The sequence below is a fragment of the Electrophorus electricus genome, chromosome 17, assembly GCF_041902795.1.
Source record: "Electrophorus electricus isolate QZ-2024a chromosome 17, ASM4190279v1, whole genome shotgun sequence".
Taxonomy (NCBI): Eukaryota; Metazoa; Chordata; class Actinopteri; order Gymnotiformes; family Gymnotidae; genus Electrophorus; species Electrophorus electricus.
Window position 1 is genome coordinate 1,142,187 of NC_137513.1, and position 25,606 is coordinate 1,167,792.

The 25,606-nt window shown below is 43.6% G+C and overlaps 4 protein-coding genes and 1 long non-coding RNA gene across 7 annotated transcripts in view; 1 reads left to right on the forward strand and 4 right to left on the reverse strand.

Moving 5' to 3' along the window:
• Positions 1–1,475, reverse strand: part of nxn (nucleoredoxin) — a 32,924-nt gene extending 31,449 nt beyond the window's left edge. Inside the window, exon 1 of one of the 3 annotated variants that reach the window (XM_027024698.3) lies at positions 991–1,473. In XM_027024698.3, coding sequence (XP_026880499.2) covers positions 991–1,299 — 309 coding nt within the window. In that variant the 5' untranslated portion in view covers positions 1,300–1,473. Of the gene's footprint in view, positions 1–310; positions 333–990 lie in introns of those variants that run through there. The other 2 variants (XM_027024700.3, XM_081699978.1) reach the window with 2 other exon arrangements.
• A 1,157-nt stretch (positions 1,476–2,632) lies between these two features.
• On the reverse strand, positions 2,633–4,059 carry txndc17 (thioredoxin domain containing 17). Its single transcript, XM_027024708.3, has 4 exons — positions 3,778–4,059; positions 3,471–3,552; positions 3,079–3,154; positions 2,633–2,954 (listed from the first exon to the last, which is right to left on the reverse strand). Exons 1-4 carry the CDS (start codon positions 3,920–3,922, stop codon positions 2,886–2,888), a joined length of 372 nt encoding a protein of 123 aa, XP_026880509.1. The 5' UTR covers positions 3,923–4,059; the 3' UTR covers positions 2,633–2,885.
• A 1,440-nt stretch (positions 4,060–5,499) lies between these two features.
• LOC145651874 (uncharacterized) lies at positions 5,500–7,519 on the reverse strand. Its single transcript, XR_014117949.1, has 3 exons — positions 6,806–7,519; positions 6,114–6,288; positions 5,500–6,023 (listed from the first exon to the last, which is right to left on the reverse strand). It is a non-coding gene; the product is annotated as an uncharacterized LOC145651874 (long non-coding RNA).
• Positions 7,520–7,680: 161 nt separating this feature from the next.
• p2rx8 (purinergic receptor P2X, ligand-gated ion channel, 8) lies at positions 7,681–12,514 on the forward strand. The gene is made up of 12 exons (XM_027024684.3): positions 7,681–8,365; positions 8,627–8,777; positions 8,909–8,980; positions 9,714–9,789; positions 9,881–9,977; positions 10,327–10,407; positions 10,793–10,934; positions 11,157–11,293; positions 11,401–11,494; positions 11,606–11,671; positions 11,987–12,072; positions 12,195–12,514. Exons 1-12 carry the CDS (start codon positions 8,190–8,192, stop codon positions 12,352–12,354), a joined length of 1,338 nt encoding a protein of 445 aa, XP_026880485.2. The 5' UTR covers positions 7,681–8,189; the 3' UTR covers positions 12,355–12,514.
• A 656-nt stretch (positions 12,515–13,170) lies between these two features.
• Positions 13,171–25,305, reverse strand: fam222bb (family with sequence similarity 222 member Bb). The gene is made up of 3 exons (XM_027024716.3): positions 25,010–25,305; positions 22,337–22,461; positions 13,171–18,253 (listed from the first exon to the last, which is right to left on the reverse strand). The coding sequence occupies exons 2-3, from the start codon at positions 22,413–22,415 to the stop codon at positions 16,515–16,517; spliced, it is 1,818 nt and encodes a 605-aa protein (XP_026880517.2). The 5' UTR covers positions 22,416–22,461; positions 25,010–25,305; the 3' UTR covers positions 13,171–16,514.
• Positions 25,306–25,606: the final 301 nt, after the last annotated feature.

The window sequence follows — 25,606 nt, forward strand, 5'->3', positions numbered from 1 at the left end:
CGCAACCACATGTTGCAGGCGTGCGCTTGCGGCGCGTGGTGTGACCTTCCATGACCACGAGCAGGCCCGCTGACCCAGCGCGGGACCACATCCAAATACTACTTACACCACACCAACAATGGACGGAGCTGCTGCTTACATAGACCAGGCGGTGATACGGTGTTAATCGGTACAGGCCACACGGCGGGTCGCTTGTAATCGTGTTCTGCTCTCGCCACGCTGGGCTCAAACGGCGTAGGGCACGCGAGCGCGCGACTACACTGCGCTCATTCTAAAATTACATTTGCTTTGGGGCAAAAAACGCATTTACCTTTCCGTCGAAACCACGGCCCGCACATCTGAGACACACGACACACACTTGAGCGTTTAAATCAGTGTTAGTGGCGGTGTGTGAGTTTTTGCAGGCTGCAGAGACTGAGCGCAGCTCCAGTTTTAGGGATTAGGTTATGGGTTAGGCAGCCTACATACACGCCAAATGACCTTATAACGCGGTAAACGACAGAAAACCTTGAGTCTTTCCCCCTTTCCTCTCGGAAAATTATATACAGAATTTATTTTCCACATTTTCCTATGAATTAGTCAACAAATATAAAGGAAGTGTGTAATTGTTGTTGTTTTTTTGTTTGTTTGTTTCATTATTTAAATGATTGTATACCGACTTTGAAATACAATAACGAACTAAATATCACAAGGAAACTAGAAATCTTGTGACTCTTTTAAAAAATATTTTAAACCTCAGTTAAGTGTTCAAGAAAATGAACTTGTCACGTTTTGGATTTAAGACACATAATAAAACATCCCAGTCACTCCACGCTGTAAATGATCACTGATGTCAGAGGTACCTAATAAACATCCACGTAATCTCAGTAGGAACCTCGGAGTCGACACCTGTAGTCTGGTCTTTTTATTTTTATTTATCTGTTTAACGAAAGTCCACCGTTACATTGTTGCTAACCGCGCTGAGGCTCTGCCTGGTGCGGATACTCTTACCTTTTTGTGTCGGTCTTTAAAAGGCAAAGCCGGCCATTGCATCTCCTGCAAGAAGTCCTGCCAGTGTTTCTGATCCTGATCAGACGAGATGAAGACGATTTCCAATTTATCCTTGTGTTCCGATGATTTTTTAAACTTGCTGTAAAACTCACAAAGGCTGGGATTGAACTGCTTACAGGGGGCGTTGAAACTGGAGCCGAAGTACAGCCCGACCAGGGAGATCTTAGCGCCCAGCGCCTGCACGTCCACCTCGGCTTTCTCGCTGTTGACGAGTCGCTCTCCGAGTAGATTTACCAGGAACTCCGACATCGTCGCTCTGGATTCAGAAGACAATTTTTATTCCGCTGGTCAATCCAGTAATTTGCAGCTCCGAGAGGCTCAGCGAAAGCCAAATCGTCCGGGTGCCCCTATTTTGCCGTTGTGAAGAGCACCGACGATCCTGAACGTGAGTGAGCGTAGGCAGGAGACTGAACTGCTGTTGAGGAATGCGCCCGGTCTGCGCCCGTTCACCAGCCGCGCAGCAGTCGCGACATCTAGTGGTCAGAATTCTGTATTGCATCTTATGCGCACGGTCTGCGCCTGTTCACCGGCCGCGCAGCAGCCGCGACATCTATCGGTCAAAATGCTGTATTGCATCTTATGCCATAACATGTTGTGACATGGCTTATTTCCATCAAGATTTTATCGTCTCAGATTTTTAGCAGTGAAAATATGTAAACACTGGAAGGCTCGTGTATTGCCCCATTTCAAATAGCGTAAACAATTTAACATCGAAACTAGCATGTAAACTGTATGCAGTAATGTTATTTGCATGCAAATAGCTATTTAAAGACATTACAAATAGGTCGTTTTCCCAATTAATCTTCTTCTTTATATTACGAAACATCTTACAGTGACACCTAGTGGCTTGGCAGTTTCAGAGATTACGCACTATTTTAAACATGGCCACTTGGGTAGGCTACCCGCAGGACCATAAATCTTGGCTATGTGCGAAACGGCCTACTACATATGGGTCCCCATTCTAGTATCCAGAATGCGACAAATACAAACCATACTACGGGTTTATGCGAATGCTGAAGGTTCCGCGCACTTGTGAAGGACTTCCCGTTGAAGGCTGCTCTGCTCCGCACTGGAAGATTGTGGGTATCTGCCGCCCAGCGCAGGGACGAAGGTTAACCCTGAACCTAGTGTGGAACGTGCCGTTCCGTTTACCCGAGGACTCCAAAGATGCTTGAGCCTTCTCATATGAACTGCACTTCTAATGTAAAAATAAACAAGCATTTTCATTATCATTTTGCTACTTCCTGGTGGTAAAAAATGACTAATTGTTCCTCTAAGGCTAACTGGAGTATTTCCGTCATTCTATGACTTTTACGTTGCCTCTCAGTGTACCTTATTAGTTTATCATAAAATGGTATCGACCAACAAATATAATTAATGTTGTATATGCCCCCTGGCCAACAGTTTGTGTTTAAATTAATTTTAGCCACAAGATTTATGTTTCTTAAACACACGATCGCCTCGCAGAACAGCCCAGCAGGAATTTGACAAATGTCTCAAGTTTTCATTAATTTTGTGTAAACGTAACCATAAATGAAAGAAAAACTAATGACATTTTATAGGAAACATGACATCTGCACTATTATTTGCGTAGATTACATTTATTAAAATAATGAATGCTAGTATAGATCAGGGTCAGAGTCTGTATTTAACATTCTGCATTTGTCCATTTTATGTACACATAAATGCATAATTTTAATTTCACAATGCAACCCACAGTTAACATTACGCAGTTAAGATGAACATATAAGAATAAAATTTCACAGAAAAGCACGTAAACAAATTTGAGAAGCAATTTACGGTATGCATAAACACCACTACACACATCTGAGTCACTAGTCTTCTGTGAACATCATTCGAACCAGGTCAGCTTTGAAACACTCCTCCTCCACCAGTTTCTGAGGCTGGAATATGCACGACAAGACAACAATTCTCATTTAGGGACACCATAGATGCTACTACATGACAAGAAGACACAAGAGATTTAATATTTGTACATTATAAAATCTTGTCTTCTTTGACACTTACTGTGCCGTATCGTAGCAGAGTAGGAACTCCGGTGAGTTTTAGAGTCTTCTTAAACTCATTATTAGGGTCTTTCCAGCTGACAGAACACATGATGTCAGTGACTAAAATAGTAAGGTTACGTCTAATACATGAAGAAGTGCATTAAATACATTCTCTGGAATCAAATAATAAACATAATATTTTTGACAAATGCTTGGTTTGAGTTACAGGTCATGTAAAAGGAGAGGTTATCTTTGTCCCTGTCTGTAACTCCGAAACTAAGCTTTTGATGATTGTCGTTGTAACACTGCATAAAACATTCCACTATTTCTGAGATTGTACTAGATTGCGATTTTTCTTTAACTAGGACTATTTAGACCATTAGATTATTTCCTTAAGAAGACGAGACCTACTACGGCCTGGCGCCCACGAGGCAGTATAAGAAGACGGAGCCCGCGGGGAGATGTGCCAGCTGTCCTCGCACCACCGGCTCGGCTGGGGGACATCGGAGGGAAGCGACACGTTAGTCTGCTGCACTTATAACGCACCAAAATCACAGCAGCAGCGTACTGCCTCCGCTGCAATGTTCAGAAATCGTTAAATCTCATGCCGTTTTCAACCATCTTATATAACGTGCATAAGCGGAATAGACAAACAAAAAGAGACATGTCGAGCTCCTCATACCATTTCATCTGGTATGTGGTTAAATCAAAGCCCCACCTTTTACACAATCTGGACACCAACTTTTGCCTTGGTCATCTTTATCGCCACTGAAGTAAGCAAAGATGTCTTTTCCTCTTCTTTCAGAGACAGCTTTGCAAAATTCTTCGTAACCATGGACTTGAATCTCTTCGTACTTAGCCATAATATCAATCTTCAGTGTGTCACGGTCAGCGTTAATGCAAAAGCCCACCAGCAGCAGTTCGGTGAAAGGTCAAGTTTATACTGACTCACCGCGCGGCTTTCAACACGTTTATTGACCTGACAATGTGAAGCGCGCAGCAACGCCCCTCATATAAATTCACACCAAATTGTTTCCGCAAAATTCCGGAACATATCAGCAACAATAAAAGTCCTTTGCAAATCATTTAGTTCAGCTTTATTTTAGGTAAATCGTGGCACTAGTACTTGTTTGGACCTTTTCGGGACCTTTTACTAGGCAAACAAGCGTCAAGCAACTAACCGAATGGTCTTCCAATGACGTAATGGTCCAGCCTCGAAAAGGATTTACAGCGCTGGGTTCGTGCTGCTAGGAGACTATTACAGCTGCAGTGTATTAATATCTATTTATACACTTTTCTTTTCTTTTCTTTTCTTTTCTTTTCGTTAAAGTAGTTGTAGTCGTAGTAGTAGCAGAAGAAATGCCAATGTCCTTTAAAAAACAAGTCTTGTAAAATAATAAAATAAAAGTCTTGCCGTTCCAACCTATTATCTACTGTAAACAAGGATATAGCCGATTGATATTACAATTCTGTTTACTCATAATTTAAACCTCTTGAAGAAGATGAGTAGGTGCAGCAGGGAGACGGGAAGTGGTGAAACAGGTGGGTCTTAACTTCCACTGAGGTCAGTATAGGTCAGCTCAGTGTCTGTGGGTCCCTGATGTTTGTGCTGACAGATCCAAGCTTTCAAACTCTCAGCCACGTGGAGGTGATCAGAATATAATCACAGTTATATCCTTGGGACTAAAGTAAGAATAATATGATTTTTAGTACTTACAAAATATGATGGTGGTTGATAATCCAGATTCTAGTAGCCTGTTGAGAGGCTGCTAGTGTGATTGGTGTGTATATCAGTGGGAAACCGATATAGGTTACACAAGGACGAATAACTGAAATGACCAGTGTAATGCAAATTTAAATTTGAATGCTTGTTTGCAAGACAGAGAATACTATACACCTTCCGTAAAATTATTTTTGATGGACAGATATCAATCAATCAATCAATCAAAAGCAAGCAATAAATGATTTTGAAGGAAGGTGACAGAAGATTTTCATTGCAGAGTCATTTCAAAGTAGATGCAACAGAATAGTTTTGTTTTCTTATTCTGTAATTTGTTTATTGATGAGTAATTCTAGCCTCAACTCTTTAAGGTGGCTCCCGATAATTGCTCAGCTCTTCTGTGTAATAAAAGCAGGATTGGTTTGTATTTCACATGGGTGTAGGTTGTTTTCACCTGTTATATAAAGAACATTCTCATGGCTTTGGTGGAGACTAACAAAAATGTCCTTCATAATTGTATAGTAATTCTATATTACTTTTCTTTGTTCATGAGAAATGTGTTTATTCCTACTGCAGATGTTTGTTATTCATAAACTTTACTGGGGTAGGTCAAATGAAAAGAGAATTGCCTGCTTGTATTAGGTAAGGAAGGTGTTTTATGCCATAGTTGTCAGATACTGTGATTGGGACGATACATCTTTTACATTGGGATGGATTTGATCAAAGCTTTGATGGATCTGTATGCCTTGCATAGGACTCTTATGCTTTATCTAGTTCACTAAATACAGGCAGTTAGTTTTTGTTTTAAATGTTGATGTCCCACATGCTCTATCAGACCCTCTGATTTGACACTATATTGATCTGGTGTACCTCAGTAAACACAGCCTATAACAATTTCTGTATTAACCACTTGTAATCTTCTAACCTTTAAGTTTGACAGCATTTTTATGACAGTGTTAGTCTTTATAATTTCCACCACTAGGCGCTTAACTGAACTAGGCGCCAGAGTTTCATGTTAATGTCGTTGATTTTTTTCATACATAGTCATGTATATGTTTGTGACATTGTGGAACTGTTGTTACACAATACAGACATACAAGTATACATTCAGAGTGAAATAAGTAACAGTCTCCTTTTAATGTTATGTCTGAAATTTTAAAATGCTGAACTGTTGGTGTTTTACATCTGTGTCAGGCTTCTACTTCTCCAGTCAGTTTTTTCTTCTGCTTGGAGTCCAGTTCCACCTGCAGACATGAGTACAGTGTTGAGCAATATTTAATAACATCTACTTGAAATGCATATTTAATAGCACTGTGAGTGTTTATGGAACACACGTTAGGATCGCTCTGCTCCACTCTAGCACACAAGGCTTCCACCTCCTCAGTCAGTTGATCGAAGTCAGTCATGAGAAACGTCATTATTAGTAAAAGAGGTCTGACTCTTCCTAGGAACCATCATCTTAAAATTCACATCTGGAGGTTTCATCTTTCTGAAAGAGTTTAGTTACACCTGCAGATATGAATAGAAACCATGTTGAACAGTATTTAAATACATTTAGTTGAAATATGTCTATTATATTTTGATAAATATGTAATTTATAGTTTGTACTGGACTGGAAAGGAAACAAAGGTGTAATATGTATCAAGATACTTTTGGGATTAGTAATGTTTTATTTGAAAAACTGAGAATAGATGAAAAGCTAAACTATACCCTTTTTATCATATAGCCTGCAGGCCTAATGACGTTAAAAATCTTTTGTATCACCCCGTGCCCCCAAACTTCAAATGTTCAACATAAATAACAGGACCTGACACACTTAGGTCCCATTCACACTGTGCTATCAGAGTAACAAAGTCCAGTGCATGCAGTAATATTAGCTGATGCTAGCGTTGATTTTGATCTAGCCACAATTCTAATAATAATCAGTGTTACAACTCGGCACGTAAAGTCACTGAACAGTGGACTGTTAATTCTGTATTAAGCAGAATGCAAAAATAAAAACCGTATTTTTTTGCTGTAACTCAACCTTTCAGGAGTCTGCTGCATGTGAGGTGGTGTTCCTTCTCTTAAATCCCTTCTGACCACAGCAAGGGAACAGTAGCTTCAGCTGCATGAACTTGCTTCTCAGAAGGAACAGGTTCCTTACGCCTTGAGCTAAATAAAGAGCTAAATACATGCCAGTAGTTTTAGTAACTTTTAAAACCTGTACTAAAACATATACTAAGGCACGAAGGGATAAATAGGACCATTACCTAGCTGTTGATAGAACAGTTGATCCACGTCCATATTCGTTTGGACATCTTGTCAAAGTTTCCACTGAATCGCTTCCAATTATGGCTGTGTACTAAGGAATGAAGTGGGTGTAGTGAGGCCCCCTTTAAGTAGGAACGTTTGGTGGGGGGAAAGATGTTTTTTAGGATAAATGTAAATTACATCATTTAGAACCCCCCCAACACCGCACCACTCTCAGCTGTGGAATGTAATGAAGTGGTAAGACCCAACATAATAATGGAGAATAATGGAGAATAATGGGAGATAATGGGAGATAATTGAGAAAAAGGTGAGTGGGTGAATGAGTGAGAGAAAGACAGACAGACCTCAAAGCAACCAGGGGAGCGGAGCTGAGATTAAAGACTGTGGTGGTATGTATTCATACGAAACTAAAAGATTTATTTTTATTTAATCACTTTTTAAAAAGTCAATAAAACATTTTTGAGGACCTTCTATTAGATGAATCATGTTTTATTATAATGTCATATGACATATCCTAAAATAATCTAATGTAATATTATTAAATGGGGGTGGGGGTAGAAGGAAGGCTGGGGGTGGGGTGGGGTGGGGGATGATTGACAGCGGTCCATCAATCAATCAAAAACAAGCAATAAATCATTTTTGACGGAAGGTGTATGCCATTCTCTCTCTTCTGCATAAACCAGTTTTCTTTATTTGATTATTTTTGCTCTAATTTATTATCTTCATTTGATCGATATAGTGAAGAATTTGAACAGATACTGTTAGGTGTTTGGTTCACTTTGTATTTATCAACTGCACATCAGAAATGGGATTTTCTAGAGTTTTGATCTATTCAACCCAACCTAACATTTTTGTTGTGTTTTAGAGAAAAACTGGTATCTGGTACAGGAATATCAGGAGTCTGGTACCAAAAGATAACTTTGGAAGCCAAGGGGCTGTCTTCCAGACATAGGCACGCGTGACTCAAGTAGCCTGCGCTATATCGGCCTAATATAGTTTTCTCATACCCGCGTTCTAGGATAATTTAAAGTTGTTGGTTTTTTTACCCTTTGATAATATGAAACATAAGAGCTGGATTTCCTCGAGGGCACCCAGCGTTCCCGATGCTTTGCGATGTAAAGATCCGCGTTTCTGCAGTGTAAGGCAGCCATGCCGGGATGCAGTGCTGTCGGACATCCAGGACTCCTGCAGCAGAAATGGCACCGCTGAGCTGGAAAGATGCACTGCTGTCAGCGTTAGACTACAAGACAGAGAAATATGTCATCGCGAAGGATAAGAAAGTTGGCCTACTGTACAGACTAATCCAGCTGTTTCTAATTGGCTATATTATCGGGTAAGACCCTCTTCGATTCTGTCATTTAGTGCAGTTACCGAAAGCTTAGCCTACGTGATTCATACATTCGTATTTTAATTTGATAAAAGGTTTTACAACTTCAATGTCGAGCTTAGAACGTGATAGTTCAAACCGTGACACTGAATTTGTCGCTAAAAAACACCATCACTGTCTTCTTTTGGCGTAGTTACTTCTGTGTTGACTTGCATTTGAATCAATTTCTGAAATCATTTCTATGTAAATGCAACTATTTTCGTGGAGATGGGTGTTCCTAACGAAAAAAGGCTACCAAGAGACAGAAGAGTCTGTGGAGAGTTCTGTCATCACCAAAGTAAAGGGAGTTGTCTTCACCAACACAACGGCGTCTGGTCCTCGGCTGTGGGGACCAGAAGACTATGTCATCCCACACCAAGTGGGTCCTGGCGTGTGGTCTATGTAGGGGCGTTGGGACATAACATACTGGAATAGGTCGTGATATTCATTTAAAGCATACCAATAGAACAATGGGATATCTTCTAAAACACTTTTCTTTAATTTCTCCAGGGTGAAGGTGTCCTTTTCATAACAACAAACTTTATCGAAACACCAAACCAGAAATTAGGATACTGCGCTGAGGTAGAGCAAATCTTACCTAACAGAATATCAGATACATTTTTATAACTATATACCATTACAACTGAGACAACAGTCTTTCATCTTATTAGCAGAAGTAACACTGAGCATGTTAAAAGCGTTATGGTTGACGTTCTATCGTTGTTTTGCTTTTTGGTAGCCATGGTGATAATTTTAAAACAATGAGGATTTAGGATAACTTCAGATTTTCAGTGAAGGAACCTGTTCTAAAGACGCTATCAGGTAGTGTCACATTTAAGGTTTATCAATAGTTTCTTTTATCTATTCTTTGATCTAAATGACCTTCTATCAATTATGCACATCAGGGTAGGCTTGAGTGTTGAGTGCTGTCCTCAACTGTAACATGACTCTGCAAATGAGGGCACACCTAAATGATTCAGCACATTTAGACTGTAACCCAACATGAGAAGCCAAGCACCTTCAGTAGCACCAGTGTGTGTCAGAGGAGCTGTGGACCATGCTTCATACAGTCACTGTTAGGGAAGGCCAGAGACAGTGACCATATGAGGACGCAGGATATCACAGCCTCATCGTAGCATTCATTAGATCGCTGGCCGCTATGTAAACACTGCCGCTTAACACTCTTCTCACCCTCATCAGGTAGTGAATCCAATAAACCTTGTGGGTGTCTCAGGACAAGGAATGCTTGAGTTATTACTCCTAATGCAGCAGGTTCTGAACCAATCTGCCATTTTAAATGTATTTCCCTTTACAGAGCTTTAGGGTGCCTGATGGCCGTTGTACGGAGAATGGAGACTGTGCAGAGGGAAAGACAGTAGTGGCTGGCAATGGTATAAACCACAACACTGTGTTCATTCACTGCCATGAATGGGCCCATTAATGAGGTACATACAGCGCGTCTGCTGCTCTGGCTCTCCTCAGGAGTCAAGAGTGGACGCTGCTTGAGGAAGGAGCACAACTCCACTGGTACCTGTGAAATATATGCCTGGTGCCCCATCGAGAGGAGCCACCGGCCATGGTAAGGACAGCTTTGCTTCCTACAGTAGTGGCACCTCACCTCTTCCGGAACACAGTGTCTGCTTTGTGAGAAAGCGTCAGCCTTTTGTCCATTAAAATAGCTGCTTGAAATACATTTAATTATTTGTGGACTGAATATTGTTAGTTATGTGCATATTGACACCCACATGACACAGGCACTCCTGTCTGGAGATCGCAATACTCACACTGACCAAACCTCCACGCTGCCTTCCATGAAGAAGTTGCAGGGACACGCTGCTTTGTCATGATAAAGTTCTGAATGGTGGTGTATTATTTCTGTGCTTCTCTGTAATGCACATCTTCAATGAGGCTCTTCCCCCTCTTCTCAGTGTTCCTCTGTTAGGAAAAACTGAAAACTTCACAATTTTCATAAAGAACTTCATCAGATTTCCCAAGTTTGGCTTCTCAAAGTAAGCTTTTGCTTTTGTTTTGCTTATTAACATAATTTTGCCAATGTTGTAGCAATTGGATATAGGTAATTGCATTTTATTAACACAGTAATGTGTAGGAAAATTGCAAAATTCTCCAAAGATTATCTGTTTAAAACACTTACATCCATTGACACAAAAGCAGGTGCCCAAACGTAAAACTTCTTGTCCAATAGGCAGTGCTATTGAGCAATTATAGATCATTACCCAAAGTGTCCTATTCTTCTCGAACCTTGCTGAGTTAACACAGATCTTGGTTGTCAAGGTCCGCAATGCTGTCCCCCAGCCACATTCGTCACTCAGGCGTCATGCTGTACTCTCAGTGTAGCATTCACCGTGTACGCTACCAGAATCATTTCCTCCTCAGATCAAACGTTTTGGAGACACCCAAGGACACGTACCTGAAAAGGTGTTCGTATGATGAGGTCACTGATCCGTACTGCCCTATATTTCGCTTTGGTGACGTTGTCCGTAGAGCTGGACATGATTTCCAAGACATGGCGCTGCTGGCAAGTATTGTCCAACTCACACTGGATGATTTTAAAAAACAAAAAGCATCTAAAAGTTCCTTTAATGAAATGTAAATTCTTCTTGACAAAACAAACACACAAAAAAACAACAATAACAAATAAACCAAAAACAGAATAGATGGCCATCTGTCCTCACGGTTTGGGGGTCAATAGTTCTCTGAGATGAAAGCTGGTTCTAACCGCAGCAGGGTACTTGTGCAGGGCGGGTCGATTGAGGTTCTGATCGAATGGTACTGTGACCTGGACAGAGGCTACTCCGCGTGTCACCCTCGCTACAGTTTCACACGGCTGGACAGCAGTGCAGCGGCCAACGTGGTCTCAGCAGGGTACAACTTCAGGTAGTTCTCCAGACTGTAGACCTGACGTGTAATGCCACAGTGTTGGTTTTTAAAACAGACTTTAAATCCCCTGCAAGCAACTCACCTGCCTTGATGACTGTCCTCAGATACGCCCACTATTTCAAAAGCGCTAGCGGACAGGTCCATAGAACCCTTTATAAGGTGTACGGGATTCGTCTAGACATCTTGGTTTATGGCAAGGTACACCACATTCTTCCAGCACCATCGTCATCCGCGTTTGGGCCCTCGTGGGTGTTGGTTCACAATCTCCCGTCAGGTTCCGGTTATTAACACATGCTATCTGTTTCTCAGGCCGGAAAGTTCAATATAATTCCTACAGTTATTAACTTGGGCTCAGGATTTGCACTAATGGGGGCTGTAAGTATCTGAATCTTTAGGGTTTCTATACACAGGGCAATCTTTCATTACACACTCATAATTTTGCTTTCTTCATAGGATTTCAGTTTCTCATCAGATTTTAAAGAGGTACTTTGAGAGTAAAACATTTAAATTTAAAGAAGCTCCAAAATAATTTGCATAACGTGACTAAAATGGGAAAACCCTGTAACGGACAGTTAAGGTTGCATTTTCCTTACTAAGATTTATTTAAGAATAATGGTGAAGTGTGCAGACGTGGTTATTGAACATTACTGATAACTGTTCCAGCAGGATATTTTCTACTTGTTTCTGCAGGGGGCATTTTTCTGTGACGTGGTACTTTTATATATGATGAAGAAGAGTACCCTGTACAGACAGAGGAAGTTTGAAACAGCAAACAGGTACGCGTTATAAACACATCATACCCACAGTACTAACGCCATTGACTTAATGTGTGTAAGGCTTGGCTAAATTAGCCGTTCACGGGGTCTAGCTGTGAGGACTGATCACGATGTACATGCAGCTCTCTTCGCAGGCATGAGAAGGTCAACAGAGAGGGTATCAACGTATCATGGGAGACCCCGCAACATCCATCGGAGCTGGATCAGCTCCCACAGCCAACACCTGATCAGCCCGCAGCAGAAAATCCCAGGTCTCCCTCGGCAACAGGAAAAGCCATGTGACTGACAAAAAAAAATGGATTATTTGGAAGAGGTGTTGTCATGAGGGACTATTAGTGTAATACCACGACTGTGCACAATGTCCACTGACCAGTTGATCGCTGGTTGTTAGTCATGCAAATACTGTGTTTACTTAAGAGCAATAAAACCTTTAATTGAATGATTTACACTTATTTTAGTATTCATTTGAAGCATTGCTGATGATGCCCCTCACTCAGTGCAGTAGGGCATGTTTGAGTGGATCCGGAACGTCAGTGGCACTGCTAGGATGAAAGTGGGGTTGCCACCCCAGCACATCTCTCCTGCAGTCGTGCTGGGGTCACTGGGGACGTTTTTGGACAAGCTCGGGGCACGCTACACTGCGATGGTAATACACACAGGAATTTAGAACAAATATACAGTGGGCAGTGAGACTGTAGGCATCAAGTACAATGTTAGTCTTAGTGCTGGAAATACATGTTAGTTTTTCACTCTTGTACTAAGATTCTATTTTTCTATTTAAAGTAATTCAAGGGAAGATAAACGGAATGTCTTTAATAGAAATACTGAAAACCATAATGCGTAGATACTTTATTATCCCAACAAGATTCAATGTGGGGTTTGAGAATACTCCTATGAACATAAACTGACCTTTCCTTTAGAACTACTTTGTTTGATATAAGTTCAGCACCTAAGTGTTTTTCGCGAGCGCATCAAAGTGACACACGGTTGAGCACGTGTGAGCAACATCGGACCATGGCCCATCACATGACCCTCCTCTAAAGCTGAGCTGCTCCTGTTTCGCTCTGAATCCTGATAATCATATCAAACACCACGTGCTTTGCAAATGCAAGTCAAACTTTATTTTGGTTACAGGGGAATGTTTGTGCAACATTTTTCCTGGGAAGAGGTGTGGTGGGACGAAAATAAAACCAAACACCCCTCCCAAAAAAACCCAAAAAACAAAAAAACAACCAACGACGGGCATCTGGAATGAGAGATTTCAGTTAAACAGTTACAGGTGCACACTGCTACCATTCAAGTGATATTTTTGTTCTTTGGTGGAACAAGATGAGAGACTTGGCACGACTTCTTGCGGGCTCTCAGCCTTCGGAGCCGCCGCTGAGGATGTTTAAAGGAGAGCTGAGGATTACGTGTCTCATAAGAGATGAAGGACTTTTTACAGCATTTGGCAGAGCGCTCCAAGGGGACCAGAAGCTCCGTGGATCAGATCTCCTCACCCAGACTCAGCAGCAGTGACTCAGACTCCAAACAGATGGTCCACCTGTCATGCCTGTCATGGCACATGCAACGTTTTTCCCAATATCAGTAGTTTTATGTTGCTTGGTCCCCTGTACAGTGCACTGGGTCAATGCAATGTGCACGCATGTTAGCACTTCTCCTCACGCGCACGCACACACACACACACACGTGCACACACACACACACACGCACACGCACACACCTAGAAGACACCAGCCCAGTGGAGGCACTTCACATGGAAAACAGTAACTATTAGAAACAGCAACCTGACTTTGTAGCCTTGAGCTGTAACAAGGCCTGAAATGAAGACTGAACCTAAAGCTGTTTCATCTAATGTCTGCATGCTGAAATGACTTTAGAGATCAGGAGAAGCAGCTTATAGCTGACAGGCAAATACATCAGCTTACTACAGAATTTGTCCATCGACAATGTTGCATTGCAGAAAGGTATTTGATAAATTAGATCTTGCTTCTATCCTTAACATTTAGAAGAAGGCAATTCTCACAATATATGCAGGGAATTCAATAGCAGCTTTTTGAGATAAGTAGAGTAAAAGGATGTGGAGCCTGAGGAGAGTTAGTCTAGTCCACCAGTGCCACCTCCAGCTCCTGCTGTGGTAGGTACCACCTTTCCTCAAGCCAGACTTCATTTGTCGAGCCACAAAGCTTCGTAGGATTCAGCCCACGGCACACCGGACCGCTGGTACTGCCCACCACGGGACGGGACACCGGAGGACTGCGAGCCGTTTTCCTGCCATGGCAAATCCAAGACAGTAGGTTTTGAACCCCAGAATGGAGCAGTCTCGATCATGAACCGAGGGCAAAGAGACAACTGTTACAGCCCTGCACTAAAACACACTCATTTGCTAAATACAAAAATTCTCTATTTGAGAACTTGTCTCTCAAAAAAAAAGATGGGTTTCACATTTAAAAAAAAAGTGAAGTTCAGCATCAACACCACGCTTATAATGAACATCCAAGGCTCTTAATGGGTGACCGGGGGGGCTGAGATAATGGACATCAAACCACACCAGCCACACACAGCGCACAGCTACTGCTTTATCAGTTCCACCAACATCCGTCTGTGTCTCGGACAGTACCTGCACCCGAGGCACCAGCAGACCTGAGAGAGACACCCTCACGGTACAAGGTGATTCCTGCAGAAATGGGGCTGAACTTAAAAAAAGGTCAAAATTAACATTTAGATCAACATGAAATGTATGGCAGTTTGGAATGGCCAATTCGTGTTCCACTGGTAATACAATTTACATACATTTCAGCCATTTTAGGTTTAAAAATAAGGGGGCACCTAAAGACAGGTAGTGAATGTAACAGCCCGGTGAATAACGGCTACAGAAACGACGGCCCTGCTGGAACGGCAGCAAGACGGTTCTGCTGAAGGAGAAAAGACGGAGTTCACCAGACAGATGGAGCGCAGCGCTCAGTTACGGCAGAGGGGCAGGTGCCCCAACCACAGCACAGGTAGCCTCTGCTCTGTCGTTATATTGCCATGTGATTTGCAAGTGAACTAATGCAGCTCAAGGAAGGAATTCCTATGACAAGTGTGCTGGAAACTCACCACAAAACAGGAATGTGATATCATGAAAGCACAGAAACACCTGGTTTCCCTGCACACTCACTGTGCCTGCATGTATGAAATGTGAGGAGGGCCTTATCCTGGATCAGCTCCCTCTATAAACACAGGCATTTTTCAATGGGAAACGGAAGGCAAAAAGACAGATCCTAGATCAGCTTCACATACCCTGAAAAGTCTGAAACCCCTGTAGTGAACAGTATCAAGCCATTACCACCAAGATTAAACATTTCAGAAACTCAAGCAACCGATTCCAAAGGGGCGGGGTGGGGGTTGAAATGCCAAACTGCATCATGTGCTTCTTACGCAGTGCTGTCCTGAAACCCTCCCCGCGTCTCCAGTGCTGTCCTGAAACCCTCCCCGCGTCTCCAGTGCTGTCCTGAAACCCTCCCCGCGTCTCCAGTGCTGTCCTGAAACCCTCCCCGCGTCTCCAGTGCTGTCCTGAAACCCTCCCCGCGTCTCCAGTGCTCTGCAGATTAACCACAGAGATTCATTTTATGGCATACTCAGGTAAGTCCATCAGCAAGCGCAGAGACAACATCGCAGGCCAACAGAATGGAAGAGTAAACATTTCACACAGACAGTCTCACAGCTGATTAATGAGCCAATCAAAGGCTTGAGCTGAACTCATGCACGGCAGCCCCCAGAAACAGTCTCGTCATAGGTGCATATCCCAGGGTCAATTTGCACTGACTCAAAGTTACAAGCGCAAATTAACATGTAAACATTGACAGGAAAATTCTGACTGCTGTGTCAGTAAAGTCAAAGCAGGACACAGCAGATGATGTTTCACATTTCAGAAACTGGGCACCCTAGAATCTCTTCAGTTTACTGCCAGCATGGCCTTGTGGGTAATTAGCACTTCTTTAATAATAATAACAATAATAATAATTAAAAACAAGTAAACTGTACTAAACTAAAACAGAAGAGCCTCTGTAGTGCCTTGGTGTAAAACTATATGTGTGTATATGATGAGAACGTGTATTTTTTGTAGGTCAACTGAGCAAGTCAAGATGACGAAGTTTAGCTGTTTCACCAGCGGTGATAGCGTCATTATGGATAGGTTTCCTCGAGAAGCAAAGAGTTACCAAGCCCAGAAATTGATAGTGCCGTGCCCCCGCCTTCAACTAATCTACACACACAGAATGGGCAAGTAGCCACGTAGCTAAACAGAACGTTTTCATGGTCCGAAAAAGGAAAAAAATTAAATTAAATCTTGTGGAAAACATTCAGCAGATCGATTAAACTGGAAACAAAAGCAGTAGGTTGTGGGGCAGGTTCCTTATGCCGAGTGGAACAGCAGACGCTTTCCAGTCTGAGGAGGATGCTCATCTGTATCCTGGGTGATGGACATGGACGTTCTGAGTGTTCCCTGAAGCCATCTTTCCCATCATGCCCCCACTCTGTTCACGGAAGCACGCTGCCTGCAAATCTCCGCCCATGTACTCCACGGGCTGCATCAGGTTCGTGTGCGCTCCGCCGGCTCCGGTCCTGTACTGGATGCCGGGGGTGCAGTCCATGGAAACCCCTGAGAGCCCCCCATGGAAGGCCATGGCCAGGTCCTGAGAGCCTGAGCTGTCACTGTTTGGTGTGGGCAGGACGCCGTTCCACGGAGGTGGCACGAATTGACCGTTGATGTAGCTCACGGCCCCCGGCATGGCGCTGACTGGGGGAGACGGCGTGGGCTTGTCTACGAGGGGCTTCAGCCCAGATGGCCGGCCGACGCACAGGTCCTGCGGGTAGCTCACACTCGTAGCGGAGAATCCGGGCCTGGCGGCTCCGTCTCGGATCGGATGGCTCTTGGCAGGGTGGGGTCCATCTGCGAGTGGATGGAGGTGCCCCAGCCGCTGCTGGGTCCAGTGGGGCATCTGTGCCTGCTGGGGTAGCTGGGTCTGGGCCAGGTGAGGGTGGGCCTGGCGCTTCATGTCGTGATAGGCAGGCATCTGGTTCACAGCACCCATATTGGGCAGCGTCATAAGGGGGGCGGGGGCGAGGGCGCAGGAGGGCAGTGGGCCCAGGACGGGGTTGTGGGAGCACACGCGCGAGCTGGCGCTGAGCAGCTGGCTGCGGCTAATGGGGCTGGGGTTGGCGATCTGGCCCTCGCACACCGAGGTAGCGCTGGAGCTGGCGCGCGCCTGGCAGAACCGGCTGATCTGGTGGACGATGCTGCTCAGGTCTCCGGGCCGGTTCTGGTGCAGGCTGGCCGCCATGGACAGCGGAATGGTCGAGGTAGACACGGTCACGTTGGGGGGGGCGTCGGCGTCGGGGAGCTTGCAAGGAGCCTGTGTGCCTGGCGGGGGCCGAAGGGGCTGCATGAGGTCTCCGGGGGCCGGGGGGCCGGCGCCGGCAGCCTGAGGAAGGGGCCGAGACCGGAGGAAGCCCTGGGTCGGCTGCAGGCAAGCCGGCCGGGTCGTCTCGGCCGGGTGCCGGAGGCGCGGCGGATCCGGCCGGTGCTGCTGCTGCTGCTGCTGCGCAAGGGCGTGCGGGTGGACGAGAGCGAGGTGAGGGGCGGGGGCCGGGTCGGCCGGGCCCGGCCCAACAGTCTGCTGCTGACCCAGGCTTTGTTGCCCTTGCAGTCCGGGAGGACGAGATAGGGCTTTGGGCTGCTGCATGGCAGGGGGATGAGGGGGCAGCCCCTGCTGGGCCTGTAGAAGGGGGGCGCGGGGCAGGTTCTTCTGGACCAGCAGCTGCGTCTGCGCACGGGGAACAGTCTGAGACATGGCTAAAGTGCTCGGAGTGCCATAGGGGCCGCCTTGCGGGTTCATGACGACGGCGGGGACGAAGCGTGCCCGACTGCCGTCAAACTCCTTGAGGATCCCTTTGCCGGGAGCCTTGACTACAGCCAGGAGGCCGTTGGCAGTGCTGACCTGAGACGGGTAGGGGCTATAACGCTCGCTGGACGTGTCGAGGCCGTTCACCGTGCGCCTGACGTGTTTCCTTTGAGGTACTTTCACACTACTGGGGAAGATTTTTATAGTCAGTGGTTTATTGGCAACTTTCTTAGCATAGGCATCTAATTCGGCTGGGGTCGGATACTGTGCAGATCTCATCTCCTGCGTAGCGTCCCCTGAGAAAGAGAGGAAAACGTCCATCACCGGGAAAGTGGAGCACACGTGACAACCAGAAGCGGCGCAAATGCAAACACCCGGTAAAAATATCTGTGCTTAAAAATACCGCGTTCAAAACATTTTATAAAAATATGGCCCACATATTTTCCTGAAACCTGTGATGTACTCTCCAGAGACAACATAATTTGTTTTTTAAGTTGTATATAAAGAGTGGGGGTTTCTGGCTCTACTCCATAATATCTACCACGCCTCTACCTCGACTCCATGTTTTCTGAAGAAAAGGGGTTTTTACCTTTTTTCCCCCCCAAGAAAACAAGTCCAAAGTCCTGGCTAAGAACATGCAGATGTTCAAACTGTTCTTATAGAAGTAGGCCATCACAGTGCTAAAACAGAGAATTAGGCCTAACCATATCAAAACTGCAGGTAGACCTGCACCATTTTTAATACTACTCCTTATAATGACAGTGTAAAAATACTATCTTGTAATTATGTCAACATAATATTTAATACATCGTTGCTGTTTTCAGGCAATGCAATTTAATTTGGCATAGCTCATAGTTTTCATTGGGCTGAGATTTTCATGGTTAGACACTCCCAGCTCTGAGGTCTATTTCCTAGTCAGCAACATACTGAAATAACGTCTCCAGTTCTGTCTTTTTGTCATTTTTTTGGGGGGGGATGGACACTGAAAAAAAACAAACCAAACACTGAACCAGTATATAAAAAATAAAAATGAAAAACATTCCTGTGCCAACACAAACGCTCTGAAACTCTCTCTCACACACACACACAGCTAAGTGTGCCATGCCAACACTCCTGCCTAAGTAACTGATATCACTTATGTTCCATGTAAGTATAACCCTTCAACCCTAGTTTAAAGAAGGCTTGTGTAAGGGGAGCCAAGACAGCACATGCTTATAAGTTAATGGCGTGGAAAGTCTTAAGAGCTCCTGTCTGCAGCAGTGGGTGTGGGGCGCGGCACCAACCGCTACACCTACGCTCCACCTTCCATCCTGTTGAGAAACTAGCCAAACACACCTGGAACCAAATCATCTCTCAAAGTGCATAATTCAGGCTCCAGTCACACTCACCTAGCAACGACAAAAATGACTCACCACCAAAAGGAAAAATAACGGCTACCATTTCATGAAACATACAGAATTTGACATTGAACGCAATGGGAATCGAGCCTCCTATAGTTTGTCTAATGGGAGCTCCGCCCCCCACCTCAGATCGGAGATTTCAAACCTTACGATGGCCAACATAAACGCATAGCAGAGCAGTTGAACATGTGTACACAAGTCATATTTCAACTACACATATTTGAACAATGCATGCAAGACGAAATAAAAGTGTTCAGTAAACCTTTGCTTTTAAGCTTGGCGATTAATTTAAGTGTTTTACAAATAATTATACATACATATTGTATACACATACATACAGTGGTGTGAAAAAGTGTTTGCCCCCTTCCTGATACCTTATTTCTTTTGCATGTTTGTCACACTTAAATGTTTCTGATCATCAAATAAATTGAAATATTAGACAAAGATAACAAGTGAACACAAAATGCAGTTTTTAAATGAAGGTTCTTAAATGAAGGTTTTTATTATTAATGGAAAACACGTTCAAACCTACATGGCCCTATGTGAAAACCTACATGCCCCCCCCCCCGTTAAAACAAATTAACTGTGGTATATCACATCTTTGGAAAGCTGAGTTCAATTTTTTTTAGCCACACCCAGGCCTGATTAAGTGTTTCTTGACTGAGAACAGGTGTGGCAGTAAATGGGACCAGCCTGACAAAGTGAAGCAGATCAAAATATCTTCAAAAGCTAGACAGCATGCTACGATACAAATAAATTCAGGAACAAATGAGATACAAAGTAATTGAAATCTATCAGTCTGGAGAAAGGTTATAAAGCCATTTCTGAAGCTTTGGGACTCCAGCAAACCACAGTGAGAGCCATTAATCACAAATGGCAAAAATATGGAACAGTGGTGAACCTTCCTAGGAGTGCCTGGCCGACCAAAATTACCCCAAGAGCACAGCGATGGCTCATCCAAGAGGTCATAAAAGACCCCACAACATCCAAAGAACTGCAGGCCTCACTTGCCTCAGTTAAGCTCAGTGTTCATGACTCCATCATAAGAAAGAGACTGGGCAAAAATGGCCTGCATGGCAGAGATCCAAGACGAAAACCACTGCTGAGCAAAAAGAAGGCTCAGCTCAATTTTGCCAGAAAACATCTTGATTTCCAAGGCTTTTGTGAAAATACTCTGTGGACTGACGAGACAAAGTTGAACTTTTTGGAAGGTGTATGTCCCATTACATCTGGCCTAAAAGTAACAGCATTTCAGAACAGGAACATCATATCAACAGTGAAATATGGTGGTGATGGTCTGGGGCTGTTTTGCTGCTTCAGGACCCAGAAGACTTGCTGTGGTAAATGAAACCATGAATTCTGCTGTCTACCAAAAAATCCTGAAGGAGAATGTCTGGACATCTGTTTGTGACCTCAAGCTGAAGTGCTCTTGGGTTCTACAGCAGGACAATGATGCAAAACACACCAGCAAGTCCACCTCTGAATGGCTTAAGAAAAACAAAATGAAGACTTGAGTTGCCTAGTCAAAGTCCTGACCTGAAGCCGATTGAGATGCTGTGGCATGACCTTTTAAAAAGGCGGTTCATGCTCAAACACTCCAATGTGGCCGAATTACAACAATTCTGCAAAGATGAATGGGCCACAACAGCGCTGTAAAAGACTCAGTGCCAGTTATCGCAAACGCTTGATTGCAGTTGTTGCTGCTAAGGGTGACCCAACCAGTTATTAGGGTTAGGGGCAGTCACTTTTTCACACAGGGCCATGTAGGTTTGGACTCTTTTTCCCCTTAATAATAAAAACTTTCATTTAAAAACTGCATTTTGTGTTTACTTGTGTTATCTGTCCAATATTAAAATTAGTTTGATGAGCTGAAACATTTAAGTGTGACAAACATGCGAAATAAAGATATGAGGAAGGGGGCAAACAGTTTCACACCACCGCATTTGATGCCTGCATTTTGCCATCTACAGCCGGTTACTACTGTGAACGTTTGTTTGCTGTTTTGTTTGTTTTTATTTGCTATCTTACAGCAAAACTATTTTTACTGCACAGCTGATGATGGGACCTCTGTTTTAAAACATCCTGTTTCTCTGGAATCTTTGTGTACTTCACTGCCTATTGAATATTTCTACATTACACTGCAGTGTGTGCGTGTTACACACACTCTTTCCATGGACCTTCTACTTCTATGCATCATGTCCTGCTGTCCAGATTTCTTTATCTCAGCACAATGCTGCTCCAGGCTACATGTAATCTCTGAGTCATTTAAACACTGATGTTTCTATACATGGTTTCCTATTTTGTGTGTGCCTGTGACCATATGTGTAACAGGCAGTTTTAGTAAGTGATATAGCAATAACAATGACAAACTTTTAAAAATAGTATTTAGGACAATGTTTTTTTTCTTTAGTTTGCTAAGAAATTGGACCTGATGCAACAACAACACAGCAGCATCACATTTTTAAAAAAGGCTTTGCACAAATTAATAAAACAGAAAACTGTCAAAGGGCCAATCGGATGTGACCCTCAGCTACTTATTATGCAGTTTTATTTAATAGCTCCAACAGTTTGTTGCATACAGTGTGCTTTTATTTTTTATAAATACACAGATCACTCCACTAGTACACTTGATCCAATAAGAACAGCATACTGTCTCAGGCTAATGATAACATCATGTTGTCCACCAAAACTTTGCAGTCATTTTTGCTGGGCAAACTAGCAGTCACACAGCCCACCACACAACAGTAGCTCAGTGGTTAAGATACTTGACATGTAATTGGAAGATTTCCAGTTCAAGCCCCACCACTGCCAATTAACCCTCAGCTCCTAAAGTTGTATTCAGTCTTAACTAAGTCGCTCTGCACAAAAGCATCAGCTAAATGCTGTGAATGTAAAATATTACTGATGGCGTAGACAGTGGCGTTGGTGAGCACCCACGCCGGGTTGGTGCTCAGTGTTCAGAGGGAGATGAGAACTTACATTTGTGAAGTCCAGTGTTCATCTGCGGGTGGATGGGAAGCGCGAAGAACGGGGCAGATACCGGCAGGCAGGCCAGCATGTCAAAGAGGACCTAACGCAACACCGGACGAGCATCCCTCATCACACTGCACGGGGACACACAAGCAGAACACCCATTCAGTTACTGTGCCTCCCAACTGCAGATGTAGCAGCAAGCCCATTTTTACGTAAATGATTTTAGCCCTTAACTAAAATAGCATATAGTGGGTTTAATATTTGAGAATGTCTGTGACTAATGCGGTTAAGTTGACTCCAGAATCCAGTACGGTTGTCTGTGGTATCCCCTAACAGCAGGAAACATCTGAAGCACTGTCAAAAGCCACAGTATCAGACCACAGTACTTAAAATGGTCTCTCTGCAAAACCACATATGGACTACAAAACTCTCACCCTGGCGACTCCTGGAAATAGAGGCTTGGAGAAATTGAGAACAAACCCCCCCCAACCTGACATCGGATATGGGCAAATATAAGGCATGAAGTATATATGAAACGTAGGTTTGTAAGAGCCTTCTGTCCTGTCTAGTGCTCAAACTAACAAGATTCAGAGTCAGCTGGGGAACCTGGCCAACTGACTGCCCAGCCTCCATTTCACCTGATCATCAATCAAAAGCAGAAACAAAAGAACTCTTGCCTCACTGTAGAAGCCCTTTATTTAAATATCACGCATTCACCCATGACCTTTCTAAATAGCTCTCTGAAACAGCTGGTGTCGGGGTCTACAGTGCACACCCTGCAGTTTGAGTGTCAGGCGTACGACGCAAACACATTCTCCAGTCTGCCTGGCAGGTGCCCAGGGCACGGCAGGAGATGCGTGAGCAGAAACACGGGCCACGGGCTATCCAGTTGACTCCTCTGCCCTGGGGTACGCAGGTGTCAGCAAATACAGTCAAGACGCAGCCTTGACATACTCGTCCTAGCCTCCATTTTACACTGAAGAGATTCATCTTCCAAGAACGCGTTTAGGGTGTCCTGGCAGGCCCAGGCCATCATCGTCACTGTTAGAAGGACATCACCCACTTACAGCTAGCTGGTACATACAGACACATTTATTCAAGGCCACGCACAGGGCTAATATCATCTAAAACAGGGTTAAAGCTTTATGAGAGCCATTAACAACAGGAATCATATACTTACCAAACTAGCTACCATACAATTTACCTTTGTAAACTCAAACTAAGCAATGGTGTATTTTAAATAAAAATACATGGCCAGTAATTATCCAAATGACCTATCCATAAATGACTAGATAGCTATCGACAACAACGAATGCAAAGTTATAACTGCCTATGTCTATAAAGATTAAGTACAATGTAGGTTAACCCAGCTAGGCCAGCATAACACATACACAAAGTGGAAAATAAATAACCTAGCTAGCGGTTTGACAAATCGTAAATTGTCATTGCCTAGCAATCCATCCAAATATCCATTAGAGACTGTTTAAATATTAGGCTTATATGGAAAGTTTGGCAGTGCACACCTAACTGTCATTAAGACAACACTATAAGCTTGCTAACAAACTGGATAGGTGTGAAACCAGGATAAGGGTTCAAGAGAGAAAACTGGTCAGCACCACATATCTAACTACAGCTACTACCACTACAGCCCCACATATCTAACTACAGCTGTTACCACTACAGCCCCACATATCTAACTACAGCTACGACCACTACAGCCCCACATATCTAACTACAGCTACGACCACTACAGCCCCACATATCTAACTACAGCTACGACCACTACAGCCCCACATATCTAACTACAGCTACGACCACTACAGCCCCACATATCTAACTACAGCTACTACCACTACAGCCCCACATATCTAACTACAGCTACTACCACTACAGCCCCACATATCTAACTACAGCTACTACCACTACAGCCCCACATATCTAACTACAGCTACTACCACTACAGCCCCACATATCTAACTACAGCTGTTACCACTACAGCCCCACATATCTAACTACAGCTGTTACCACTACAGCCCCACATATCTAACTACAGCTGTTACCACTACAGCCCCACATATCTAACTACAGCTGTTACCACTACAGCCCCACATATCTAACTACAGCTGTTACCACTACAGCCCCACATATCTAACTACAGCTGTTACCACTACAGCCCCACATATCTAACTACAGCTGTTACCACTACAGCCCCACATATCTAACTACAGCTGTTACCACTACAGCCCCACATATCTAACTACAGCCCCACATATCTAACTACAGCTGTTACCACTACAGCCCCACATATCTAACTACAGCTACTACACTACAGCCCCACATATCTAACTACAGCTACTACACTACAGCCCCACATATCTAACTACAGCTATTAAGACTACAGCCCCACATATCTAACTACAGCTATTACCACTACAGCCCCACATATCTAACTACAGCTATTACCACTACAGCCCCACATATCTAACTACAGCCATTACAACCAGCTAACCCAGCTAACTCTCTAGCTAACCCAGCTAACTCTCTAGCTAACCCAGCTAACGCTGGTTAACCTAATCCACTCTTCTTTGTGCTACCCTCAGCTGGCTCAGTACTCAACACTGACGGCTAAAATGCATTTTCAGCTAATGAAAATATAACTACGAATAAGACAGAACTTACTGTCTATCTTAGCACAGGAGGCCGGTGTCTTAAATCACCATTTTGACGGTTTCTCCAACACCAGGACGGTCGCCTCGGTGAAGCGGTTAGTCACTGACTGCAGCCTAGCCACACGCATGCGCACACACGTCTCCATGCATCTTCTTCATTGAGGTCAGATTAATAAAGATTTACATGTGCAGCGCCACCTTTTGGGTCGGGGCAGAATATGGGCCAACTAAAAAGCGATTTATTGTCCTATACCTACGTTTCTACGTAAAAAAGCACATTTTTATGCGCCTAAAATGTCTCTAGATTTTTTTTCTAAACCTGCACCCCCCCCCCCTTGTGTAGAGTTGTACGTTTAATACAAAGATATATATTTATATACTTTGTATATTTCTATGTATTATTATTTAAGAATACATAGAACATATTTACATTTAACTTTTAACATATGTATACATTTCAATTTAACATACAAATACATTTTTTACATATTTGTATGGATTCTTATTTAAGAACAGTAAAGCGTGTAACTAATGTTTACTATAGGAGAATAAAATCTGTTTTTTAATGGGCTGTTTAGTCGAGATCCATGAATGTACGTTATGTTAT